General features: G+C 52.6%; 2 protein-coding genes and 1 non-coding gene across 3 annotated transcripts; 1 reads left to right on the forward strand and 2 right to left on the reverse strand.

Moving 5' to 3' along the window:
- Positions 1-1,057: 1,057 nt before the first annotated feature.
- Positions 1,058-3,668, forward strand: SMAC4_05058 (uncharacterized protein). Its single transcript, XM_066090222.1, has 4 exons — positions 1,058-1,702; positions 1,788-1,916; positions 1,992-3,089; positions 3,149-3,668. The coding sequence occupies exons 1-4, from the start codon at positions 1,664-1,666 to the stop codon at positions 3,227-3,229; spliced, it is 1,347 nt and encodes a 448-aa protein (XP_065946275.1). The 5' UTR covers positions 1,058-1,663; the 3' UTR covers positions 3,230-3,668.
- Positions 3,669-8,601: 4,933 nt separating this feature from the next.
- SMAC4_13320 lies at positions 8,602-8,692 on the reverse strand. The gene is given in 2 exon segments: positions 8,602-8,636; positions 8,655-8,692. It is a non-coding gene; the product is annotated as a tRNA-Glu (tRNA).
- A 1,303-nt stretch (positions 8,693-9,995) lies between these two features.
- Positions 9,996-11,420, reverse strand: SMAC4_13321 (uncharacterized protein; the record flags this gene model as incomplete). Its single annotated transcript, XM_066091373.1, has 1 exon — positions 9,996-11,420. One exon carries the CDS (start codon positions 11,418-11,420, stop codon positions 9,996-9,998), a length of 1,425 nt encoding a protein of 474 aa, XP_065946276.1.
- Positions 11,421-12,074: the final 654 nt, after the last annotated feature.

Consider the following 12,074-nt stretch of genomic DNA (forward strand, 5'->3'; position numbering starts at 1 on the left):
TCGAATGGCTCAACGATGAGGAACAAAAAGACGGCACCACCAACGCCATGGGAGCAACCAGACCACCACCTGATCATCACGTGCGGAATTCTTGGTAGCTGAACCGGTGAAACGCTCGAGATTGCGGCACACTGACATTGGCAGACACTGCGGCATTGACTTTCGGCAGTGTGTGTGTGTGGTGATATCGATCACTAATCATCGGAGAGTAGAAGTAGCCCGGGTGCAACGGGCCGACTGTGAACAGGTCCGCTTCCAAGTTTTCATTCATCCGTCTGTCTCGGGTCTCCCGTCTTCCGGCCAAGGAGCGAAGGAATGGCTGCTCCGAATCCGAGCCCGAACACGAGATGTCGGCCGGCCGGCCGGCGTAGACAGACCTCCGTCTCCGTAGAAGGGCACACGGGTCTCCGGCGACGTAGAACGATGACCAAAATGGAACATGGGCACTTTGCGTTACGATCAACGGCAATACAAATGCAAAAGTTGTGCAAAACACCACAAAGTTTTACGGTGATAAATGGGAATGTGTGGAACCTCTGACGCCGCCCGAGTAATTTTGGTCAATCTTTCCCGAAGAAAAGAAAAACATACATGGGCAGCTCTTATGGAGCCATTGGGAGAGAAATACCAGATTTCCTCCCCTTCTCTCCGCGTCGCGAAATCGCAGAATCACCATAGGACACGGTTCGGAACCCCGACAGAATGCCGGAGCCGAGTGTGCATTTGCGATGTTCGGCACTGTCTGAGGACGCGTTGGAGAGAAAAAAAAGAGGAGAAAAAGAGTGTAAAGATTTGGGCGACAAAGATTCCCTAAAATACTCCTGCGGAAGGGTGATTTTTGGGTGGATCTGGCACAGAAGCACGGACCTTTTTCCAGAAGACGGGCTGCCACAAGTTTCGGGTGGGGCAGATCCGACGTTCCAAAATCTTGCCCCACTTCCTTTCCTTCTACCGGAACAGATGTTGAGCCTTGCGCCGACGACGATGACAGGATGTGGCTCATCACCTGGAAAGCTTGACCGATTGACCGATTCAATGGAAGTGCTCACCTTTCGACCCTGCCAAGACCTACCAAGCCATTTCCATCAAAGGATCCAGCAGGGGCCAGCTGACAGCCAGCTGGAGCCAAAGAAGCTTGTTCAGGCTTGACAAAGGGGAACCTCGCTGACCACGAGTGCTTGGCGTTTCTGGTGCTTGGTGTGCTGTGGGTGAGCTCTGGGCTGGCATTGCTGGCCGCCAGGGTGTTCTTGGCCTGTGCTTTCGAGATCTGGATGCATCGCTTGTCACCACTTGTCGCGATCGATAGCGGCGGCCAACTGCACACCACTCGTCTACGATATTGTAATTCGCCCGCGCTACACCTAGGTTTTGACAAGACAACATCGACGACGGTGATACTCTGCATTTTCTGCCACCCAGCTTCTTGACGGGATAATCAACCAACCCACGGCGCATGATATAGTCCATCAACGAACCGATTCCGAACCCCCTTTGGCGCTCGCGCCTACTCGATACCCCCCCTAATCGTAGCTTGCGCCTTGTACATCCAATTGCCCCTCCACCATCGTTTCCGTCGACAACACCTTCTCCTCGACCACGACGCCAACGACAACACCTCTCTACACTCGATTTCCCCAGACAACAACATACACGATTGGCCACCATGGCATCTGCCATTTTCTTTCTAGATCTTAAGGGCAAGGTGGGAAATGGCCATCCTGACGGTGTCGCGAAGTCCAAGAGCAAAGCACATCCAAGCTGACCGCCCAATGCGCCTTCACTTATAGACCCTCCTTGCCCGTAACTACCGCGGTGATATTCCCATGTCCGCCGTCGAGAAGTTCCCTATCCTATTAAGCGAAGCCGAAGAAGAGTCGTCCGCCGTACCACCATGCTTTTCCCACGAGGGTATCAATGTATGTTTACAGTCCGTCATCAGCCCGCGAGAACCTCTAGGGTCAAAATACTGAAGCTACTCTGCTACAACACAGTACCTCTACATCCGCCACAACAACCTCTACCTCCTCGCCCTCACAAAACGCAATACCAACGCCGCCGAGATTTTGTTGTTCCTGCACAAGATCGTCGAGGTCTTCACCGAATACTTCAAAGCCCTCGAAGAGGAATCGATCCGGGACAACTTCGTCATCATCTACGAGCTCCTGGACGAGATGATGGACTTCGGCTACCCGCAAACGACCGAGTCCAAGATCTTGCAAGAGTACATCACGCAGGAATCACACAAGCTGGAAATCCAAGCGCGCCCGCCCATCGCCGTCACCAACGCCGTGTCGTGGCGCTCCGAGGGCATCCGCTACCGCAAGAACGAAGTCTTCCTGGACGTGATCGAGTCGCTCAACCTCCTGGTGTCCGCCAACGGCAACGTCCTACGCTCTGAAATCCTCGGCGCCATCAAAATGAAGTGCTACCTCTCCGGCATGCCCGAGCTGCGCCTAGGGCTAAACGACAAAGTAATGTTCGAGACCACGGGGCGCACCACGCGCGGCAAAGCCATCGAGATGGAAGACGTCAAGTTCCACCAGTGCGTGCGCCTGTCGCGCTTCGAAAACGACCGCACCATCTCCTTCATCCCGCCCGACGGCGAGTTCGAGCTCATGTCCTACCGGCTCAACACGCAGGTGAAGCCGCTGATCTGGGTCGAGTGCGTGGTGGAATCCCATTCCGGGTCCCGAATCGAGTACATGCTCAAGGCGCGCGCGCAGTTCAAGCGCCGCTCGACGGCCAACAACGTGGAGATCATCGTGCCTGTCCCGGATGACGCCGACACGCCGCGGTTCCGGACGAACGTGGGCAGCGTACACTACGCGCCCGAGAAGAGCGCGATCGTGTGGAAGATCAAGCAATTTGGCGGCGGCAAGGAGTTCCTGATGCGCGCGGAGCTGGGCCTGCCCAGTGTACGGGGCGATGATGAGCATGGCGGTGGCATGACGGGTGGGTTTGGTGGTAGTATGGGTGGGGTGGGAGCTCCGGGCAAGGGAGCCAAGAGGCCGATTCAGGTCAAGTTCGAGATTCCATATTTCACCACGAGTGGGATTCAGGTGCGGTATTTGAAGATTACGGAGCCAAAGGTGAGCTCTTCCCTATTGCCCACTCGTTTTGTCTATGCGTACTAACTCTGTTTGAACAGTTACAATACCCCTCTCTGCCTTGGGTCAGGTACATCACACAGTCAGGAGATATCGCCGTCAGATTGCCCGACGCGGTATGAGCAAAGACGGAGGTTTGACATGAGACAAGCTTTTGAACAACAGACGAAAACAGAAACCTCCTACAGACCAGCGACAAGGCATAAGGGGTGGCCGGCCACACAAGAGTCTCGGATAGGCATGCTACTTCATGCGCGCCTGTACCGTCGCCGGTTACGCTTTGGTCGGTGAGAGGCTGAGCGGCGGCATCCCCGATTTTCGATCCGCTGTCACGGATGGGTGGTAAAAGAAGAGAAGAGCATTATGGCGTATGTATAGTAATGATGGCCCTGAAACGACATGGACTAGAGGGGGGAGAGCGGTTATTTATAGGTAGATGAGGCGTACGTGCCACACAAGGGCATGATGATGTCCATCCATGTCAACAATATTCGATATAATATCTCTGCAAAAGTATTCCTGTCTAGGACCAAAGCTGCGGCGGTCAAAAGCGTCAAGCTGGATTTGTATGAATTAAATCCGTGTGCCTGTGTCACCATCCACGAGTGGAAGGAAGATGGGCGGTCGGTCATAATGTCGTGTGCCTATAACTGCCTCTTCCTATACCCTGGCTAGCTAACAGAAACACAAGAAACAAGCTGTATTCCAGCCTCCACGTGCACAGGAGGCTGGTAATGGTTAATGAATAAACAAACGTCGAGAACCTATGGTATGCAACCAATCCCCAAGGTAAGGCTCCGTCCCGCAGAACCCGAAGAAGAAGCCCAAGCTAGTACCGAATCGAAAGGGCGCCTCCCCCCTTTGCCCCAGGATGTTGGTTGGATTAGCAGCCCAGGCCTTCCGTATCCAAGCCCAACTTCAGGCTAACATTACGGCAAAGGTGGGGAAAGAGTACAGGACAGCGGCTGATGACAGGAATCAGGGGTAAAGTAAACAAAAGACGGCCAATATCCACTCAGCCAGCTGAGAGGAATCCAGGTCGGTGCAACAGACGGGAGTAATACCAAAATGCAAACAGATCCAACTGGTGTCAGGAAAGAAGAAAGACAGAAAGAAAGAGAAGAACAACAACAGTGAAAGAAAAAAGGAAGATCATGGCATGCGTAAAGTGCCCCTTGAAAACGCCCAACTGAGACTCCCATCAGTGGGTATTGACTGGGTCGTCGTAAACCCACGCTTCTTCGGCTGCAAAGCGCAATATGTTTCTATTGTGTTCCCTGTGCTGTATGGTGGTATTCTCAGGGGGTGTTGTTGCCGGGTCGATATCGTAGCATACATGGACAAGGAAGCCTCTTGGTAAAGGGTCGGCCCCTTGAGTCTGATTGTGGCCCGGGGGAGTATCTGAGTTAAATGTTAGTACGTGGACCGCTAACTTGTACATGGTACCATAGAGATTGAGGACTCCTTACAATACGCTGGTCTTGAACGAGGTCCTATCCATGTGTTTTGCCACCAGCATTGGTCCTCGAATACACGGTTCGGATTGCCGGGAGGACTGTGAAAAGCCATCAGGCCTATCACAATAGACACGTCCCCGGAGAGGCCCCGCGATGGGACTTGGGATCCCTTGGGGTTTTCGAACACCTTGGGCACTAAAGCTGGCATCCAAGAGGGTTTTTGGCCCGCAACATATGGATGTCCGTAATATCCTGCGTTTGCTCGCGAAACACCATCCATGTGGTCGAAGTGCAGTAGTCTCCAATGAATCAGTTCGTTGTCTCCGGACGGTGCCTGACAGTGACAGCCGCTTAAATGTGTGCAGCTGTTCGAGAGAGTGGGATCTCCCTCAGTGACAAGGAAAGGAAGGCATGGTGACTCGGAACAGGAGACTATACTGTGTACCGCGTAGTCCGTAGCTTGTCCCATATAATTATTGAATGCGTCATATCTGTAGATACCGCCGGGCTGGCCTGCTGCGGATCTCCACCAGTGATAACCCTCCGCAAGTGTGATGACGCCGTCAGTGTATCGAAAGACAGGCACTTGTGCAGCACTGTGATAGCCAGCTCCGGTAGCTGGCGGTAGAATGTTGTTCCACTGGTCTCTAGGAGTTGGGGAGTTGTCCTCGTAGGAAAATGTGAACTCGTTCACGGCGAAGAGGAATGACACGGGGTATGAAGGGGTCCGTGAATTGTGGGCTGCGGTGCTTCTTTTGGATCCTGATTTGCTGCTCTTGAATTCCCTGCCGCTGCTTCTGTGGTATCTTTCACCATGGCCGTCGCCATGCAAGCTGGCTGTGGACCTGGAATGATGGCCCTGGGAGAAGTCAGCAAGTTCCTCGAGATGATGTGATGGGTAAAAGTTATACTCACGTGTGAAGTCATAGTCTCTCGTAAGTGGGTGGAAAGATGGAACCTAGTCTGGTGAAATCCTCAAATTAGGACGTGTGGGTTTCAGGAGCGTGGGTCGTAAAGTTGAAGATCTCTGGGTTGTAAGATCTATCAGAAATGACAGAGATGAGCTCCATTTTAAATCTACTCTCAACCTCCCCCAACCTCGACGAGAAACCGATGGGATGGTACGCTAATGCACCGATGATGCCCAACAACGTCCATGGTCTGCAATTTCCATGAAGTTAGGCGGAACCGAGACATCCTCGAGCCATTATGATGCGGAGACAAGACCAAGTGGCTTGCCTTCCCACACCTCCAGACACGCGAGACCGGGTACCGAAATATCTCGAGGAAGCCGACGAAGCGCGATACCTAGTGCGGCTTCGGATGTGACCAGCGGCAGTTGTTGTCTCATAACACATCCCGGGCTTATTTCCAGTCCATACCTTTCATCACAGGAGGTCTCGTGGTCATTGAACTGCTTCATGGCTGCTCTCCAGGGCCACGAATGTGTTAACGCATGGTTGGCCAGAAAACCTCAAGACCGACAGCTGACACTACTGGTAATCGGCTATGGTAAGGGAAATCGTTGAGAGTTTCGCAAGCCATAGCTGGCCGATGAGTCGGAACAAGTCCACCAGTCTCACGCTGGCGCTTAATCGATTTGGTTGTAGTAATCCGATGTGCTGTTATTGGAGCATAATACGGAGTCGTCCACTCAAAACTCAGGGTAAGTTCGATGACCGTTCAATCTTTAACAGTATGTACGCATCTATATCAAAGTCAGCGCTTGTTGCTACATGTGGAAGATCATTACTCACATACCTTGGCTGGTTTGGGGTACCGACACATCAGACGAGCACCTGTGGGATGACTGACGGCTAGAAAGAGCACCACAACACCAATCAAAGTGCCACTGGCAATGGAAATATGCTTTGTAAAATGACGAAGAAGTGCCAATCAGAAAAATGATATATCGGAACAAGCAAGGAAACGCTGTGAAACATTGACGGAACCCAACGCCCATTTTTCAAGGATCTCCCAAGACAGACACCGGAAGCCCCGTGTCAAAGTCATATGGCTGAGGGAAAGATCATGATTCCCCAGTTTAGAAGTTCGTTCTTTGCAGAGTCACTTGCTTCTGGTGGCTTGTGGCAAGTGGGATAGGTAGGTCTCGTCTCTCATGCAAGACACCCAAACCCTGCAGGTGCAGATTCATAGGCGACTCCAGAAGCCCTTGACCGCCACAACCATTCAGCCGGTGAAGAGCTGTGGCCAGGAACTTTGCTTCTGGTGGTGCTCTCTTCCGAAACAGTCACAATCCCATCACGGACGCAGCCGACAATCCCGCATCATAAATGCGACATAGACAGGCCCTCAACGACGGTTATGAGAACGAGTTGCGAGACCAATGTCTGTGATCCTGATCCATCAACGACTTTGGAAGCTACCAAATACCATTGGCTTGCGGCAAGCTCGGCAGCTTTGCCTCTGAAAGAAAGTGTCTTTTGGGAAATCTGCGAATAATATCTGTTGTAGGACTGAGACGACAATTCTGCAGCGATGCTGCCAAGGTTTGGGCCTCCGCCCATGACTTCGTCACAACAAGAAAGAGCTGACTGGAGAATGGATACAGGGTTTTGCAAGAAACATGTGGAATGATGATATGAAGGAAGAACCTACCTTTATACCTATCCATTTGTTGACCAAGCAAGTATGGTTGTTGAATGTTCTGCCAGTGATCTTCTCGTCTATCATTATTTGTTGCACGGTTTGCGGGCGTCTGCAAGCAAGCCATCTTGCTTAACCCGTTACCGCCTCCATTCTCACTGTGGTCTTTGGTTTGAGAAGACCTCCCAGGAGCATACAGATGCCATCATTGTGTTATCATCGGGCGAGGGAGAAATCACTGCTCCCAGTGACACTCCCCTGAAGGAAGCCTCATACTGTAAAGAGGAAGCCGCATAAGGCACAAACAAGCCAATGGTAGAACAGGAGAACTACTCCACTAGAAGTGAGGAACGTGTGGCTTATTTGTGTCACTGTGTCAAAGACCCGATGCCCAACATCCAGATACCGCACTGGCAAGCCTGTGTCGGTACCGGACATGATTGAACAGCCGGAGGTGCAGATGACGCTGACTCTGCACTTGTGCACGCGCCGACACAGATCTCGGAAGCCGCACCGCATCAGACGAGAGGCCTGCCTGGCTTGGGAGAGGATGAAAATAGAGGGACGATGTTCGAGGGCGGTTGCGAGTCGTTGGGTGGGAAAGGGGTGTTTCCGAGTATATCTCTACCTATGAGAGGCTCTGAATTAGTATCTGTTGTGTAATGTTACGCAGATCCTTGACAGGACGTCAGACAGAGATGGATGTCTTGAACTTGTTGTTTACCAGACAGGCCTTTTCTTTGTGGGTCACTGTGATTTAGGCGCGAGCCGCGATGAGCGTCAGGGTCTCGACTCGGGCTGCTACTCTGGCTCATCCGCCGCGGCGTAGCCCTTCCGACTCCCGTGACTCGTGGCATGGTCCTGCTGCATGTGGCGTGTGCAGACTGGCTGTATACTTTGGCCGAGACTGTGACTATCGTGCTTAAGTCTTAGGGGTTAAGAACCGGAGCCCGTTTCCGGAAAAGAGTGTGTTGTCGTGGTAGACGGGTGGGCATCCGGCTATGATGGGATGAGTAACGAGCCCGGGAAGAGCAACGAACGTCAATCGGAGTAGACTTTGACGGTGATTGAGGCCGAGAGGAATTAATCAGTATGAAATGCCGCAGTTTCAAGGAGAGGGGTTCGCAAAGTCCATACGTGTGTAACGTGGAGGTTGTGATGTAGTGGTCATGATGACAGGAGAAGGAAACAAAAGAAAGGAAGAGAAGACACGGGAAAATTTCCGCTAAAACTTCAAGTACAAGCACCTGGCTCGTACCTGCACAAGTGCAGTAACTGAGTGAGACCGACATCGGCACCTTCCGGTTGTGCAGAAAATCGACAGTCGACATTTCTCGCCACAAAGGCAGGCACCTCTGCCCCTCAACACCAGCGGCGCAACACTCAATAAAAGTGAATGCCTCCGGAAAAACGCAAAAAGAATATGCGATTTCCCACGCCGGGGTTCGAACCCGGGTCTCTGGAGATTTCCAAAATTGAGGTATGAAAATCCAGTATGCTAAACCTCTGCACTACATGGGAGATTGGCTGAATGGTTATTGTTGGAAGGAGGTAACAAAGTTTGTCCCTATGAAGGGAGGGACATATGAACTTCGTCTCATCTCTAAGCGGGTGCTTGCGTCTGAGGATCAGGTTGTCGCGCCGCGTGCGCCTGCGAGTTCTGCTCGGTAACTTCCTGCCGCTTGATCATCAGACAGCCGGCCGGCAAAGGGGGTCGGGGACGAGATGCGGCAGGCTCCCGTTTGGATTGTGGAAGGAGCGAGCTGCGCAGAGGACATGGCGCCACTGTTGCCCTGGCGTGCCTTTTAAAGAGAAACTCCGAAATGAACTGAACACGAGACCGGCGTGAGCTTCTACGATCTACAGTAGTTCATGATCCAACTTGAGAATATGGAATGCGCCAAGTTCTCTTGCTCACATCCCATCACCGTCTTGTCTGTCCACGGGAGGGCAATCACTAGTAGTCAGGTCTAGAATCGATCTTGTCTGACTTACAATTAATGGGTCGCCGGTGGCGTTTCTAACCCAGACGAGTAGTCGGTGTCTTTCGCACTTCCCATTGCCTCCCCACACAATCACTTTTGTTGCAGTTGGTTGACCTGATGACTTGATCAACAAGTCTAGCTTCCGGCGAAGTCGAGGCCATGGTCACGTTTCTCCATAAACCAGACATCTGAACTGCTCGATGGGTACAGGTAAGTAGCCGCATCCCATGGTCTCTGATTCAACTCTGCTCATGCACTCAAAGTTCCCTCAGTGTCTATTTCCATCCATCTTCCTGATCTCTCCTCATTCACAGTTCATTGCCGTCGAGACAGGACCCAGTTTGTGCCGTAGTCTAATATTCACATAATGTGTGTGTTAGATTCCATTGAGGGACTTGGGCCAGAGGGCCTTTTCTCCCTCCATTGTCAGGCTTCCTAGGGAGTTCTTACTTACTTCATACCAACAACTAGACCGGACCTGGACAGAAGTGGTTAAGAGCGTTCTCCCACAGAAAAACAATTGAAGCAGCAAGCAACTTGACGATGGAATAAAGGGAAGTATGTGCATTTCATATTCGAACAAACAGACTATGTACAAGCAGAGTTACTTCATCTCCTTCATATTCCATGCTACCATCAACAGCCAAGTAACCGCCTTACCCTTACCCTTTGGCCTCAACACCCAACGCGACCCCCTTCCTTCACTTCAACCTCCCAGTATTCATCCTCGCCTCTACTGCCTCCTCCCCTTCCAACCTCTCCCAAATCCCAACCCCTTCACACAGCCCACAATCGTACCTACTAATTTCCTTCCTGAGACCAGCCCCCCTTGTGCCCCCTTAAAGACTAGGAACCGTCCAAGGACACCAACTCTCAATGTTAAAGTTCAGATTCTGATCCGTCCTGAAAACCCCCGTCGTAGTCCCACTATTTCCCAACAAATACTTGCTAACAAACGCATTCAACTCGGAACTCTGCGCACCGGGAAAACTGCAATGATTATGTCCTCCGACCTGCGAGTATCCAAACGCCTCCAACGCTCCTAACGCCTGATAATTCTTGCGCGCAGCACCCATACATCCGTACGTGCTAATCTTGCCAAGCCACTCAAAGTCTGGATTTTCCATAATATAAAGACCGCGGGGCGCCACGAGAGACGCCAAAAGGTGGTGGTCAAAGGGCAGCTGGTTGACGTTGTTGACGTAGGAGTTGAAGTTGGGCGAAAACCAGACGTTTTCGCCGACGATTTCCTTGGCGTCTTGCACGTTGTACCCGTTGGAGTTCTGCCAGTTGGCGAGACGCCAGCAGCCGGCGCCGCCTGCTCCCGACTCCTGGGGGAGGGTTAGGGCGATGCGAGGCTCGAAGGCGCCTGCTACAAAGGCGCCCTTGCCGTTGCGCGAGCAGCCCGTTACGCCGATGCGGGTTGGGTCGATGTTGGTTTGGGATTTGGTGAGCTCTAGAGCGTCGATGATGCGGGAGACGCCCCAAGCCCAGGCGGTGAGAGCGCCGGCGGAGTGCGAGGAGCCGTAGAGGTCGTAGAATTTGCCCTTGCCGCGCGAGGAGCCGTCTTGTTGGGCGGCGATATCGTCGTTGTTGAAGAGGATGGTGGCGACGCCTGAGGGCACGGGAATGCTGGCACCGTAGGAGCCGTAGTTGATAATGGCGGGGAAGGGGCCAGAGCCTGAGGGCTTGTTGATGGTGACAGAGAAGGAGATGGACTTGCCGCCCGTCGAGGCGGTGATGCTCAAGGTGCTGCCGGAGTAGCTGGCGGAGACGGTGGGCTTGGCTGGGAGTGTACCGAGCTCGTACTTCTCGAAGAGAGCCTTGATCTCGGCTTGACGGCAAGTCCAGTCAGCGCGATTGATAACCTTCTGACCTCCCGCAAAAGTGAAGGGGTCAGGAAGGGTCGAGACCGACGCGCCCAAGCTGGTTGGGACGTTAGGGCAGACGCCACCGCCGCCGGCGGAAGGGACTGAGGTAGTTGGTGATGGGGCAGCGGCCGTCGAGGAGGAATAGGTGGGCGCCTTGGTGGTGCTGATCAGGGTAGTGGTAGGCTGAGCAGGAGCAGCTGTTGTAGGACCGGCGCCAGGAATGCATTGGTAGTACCAGTCATTCTGGTGGAAGCAGTACGATCCGGAGGCGCAAGTAGTAGGACCGCTCCAGCCGATGCCGCCGCATTGGCCCCAGAGGTTTTGTGTTTGGGCCGTGACGCCGGCGGCGCCGAGGGCGACGAGAAGAGCGGAGGCCTGAGCTGGAGACAGCATTGTCAAAGATGAAAGAAGAACTTGCAACAGCTACTGACTATCACACAGGAAGACCAAGCAACATCGAGGGCACGAAGGCCAGGCAATATATAGCGACTATATCTTTGAGAAGCCTCATCACTACTAACCCGGATACTGAAGTCGGACACACACCCGCTTGATTGTGCACCTTTGAGATGTTCTTCTCGGAATTTGGTTCAACGAATAGGGTGCTATGGCTGCCTTCTCCACACTAGTAGCTCCGGTATTGTTCACCACGTGCTACTCTCCAGCACATGGCATTCCTTGTTATGGACAGTGGGAGGGACGGATCAAGCCATGTGCTTCATGCATGTCGACCGAGCCTCAACCTCAGCATTGTCTCCGGATGCTTTTAGGCTAATATTGGGCTGGACATTTTCAGCTTCAGTTTGAGTATGTGACGAAAGATGTCGTCGTACTCGTGTGATCATGTTGTTGGACCTGGTAGTCGCCATGACCTTGTGCCTAGAAGGTATCAGTTTCCATCAAGTGGTATTTCGTATAAGCAGGTTAACTTTGTGCCGGCAAACATCTGCGTTGATAATGTATAGACTCCTCATTCTCCCCTTAAAAGACGAGAATCAAAATGGGTTCTTAAACAGGAAGTATTACGACAAAGCCTCGGAGTGTCCT

Source organism: Sordaria macrospora, chromosome 2, assembly GCF_033870435.1.
Source record: "Sordaria macrospora chromosome 2, complete sequence".
Lineage (NCBI taxonomy): Eukaryota > Fungi > Ascomycota > Sordariomycetes > Sordariales > Sordariaceae > Sordaria > Sordaria macrospora.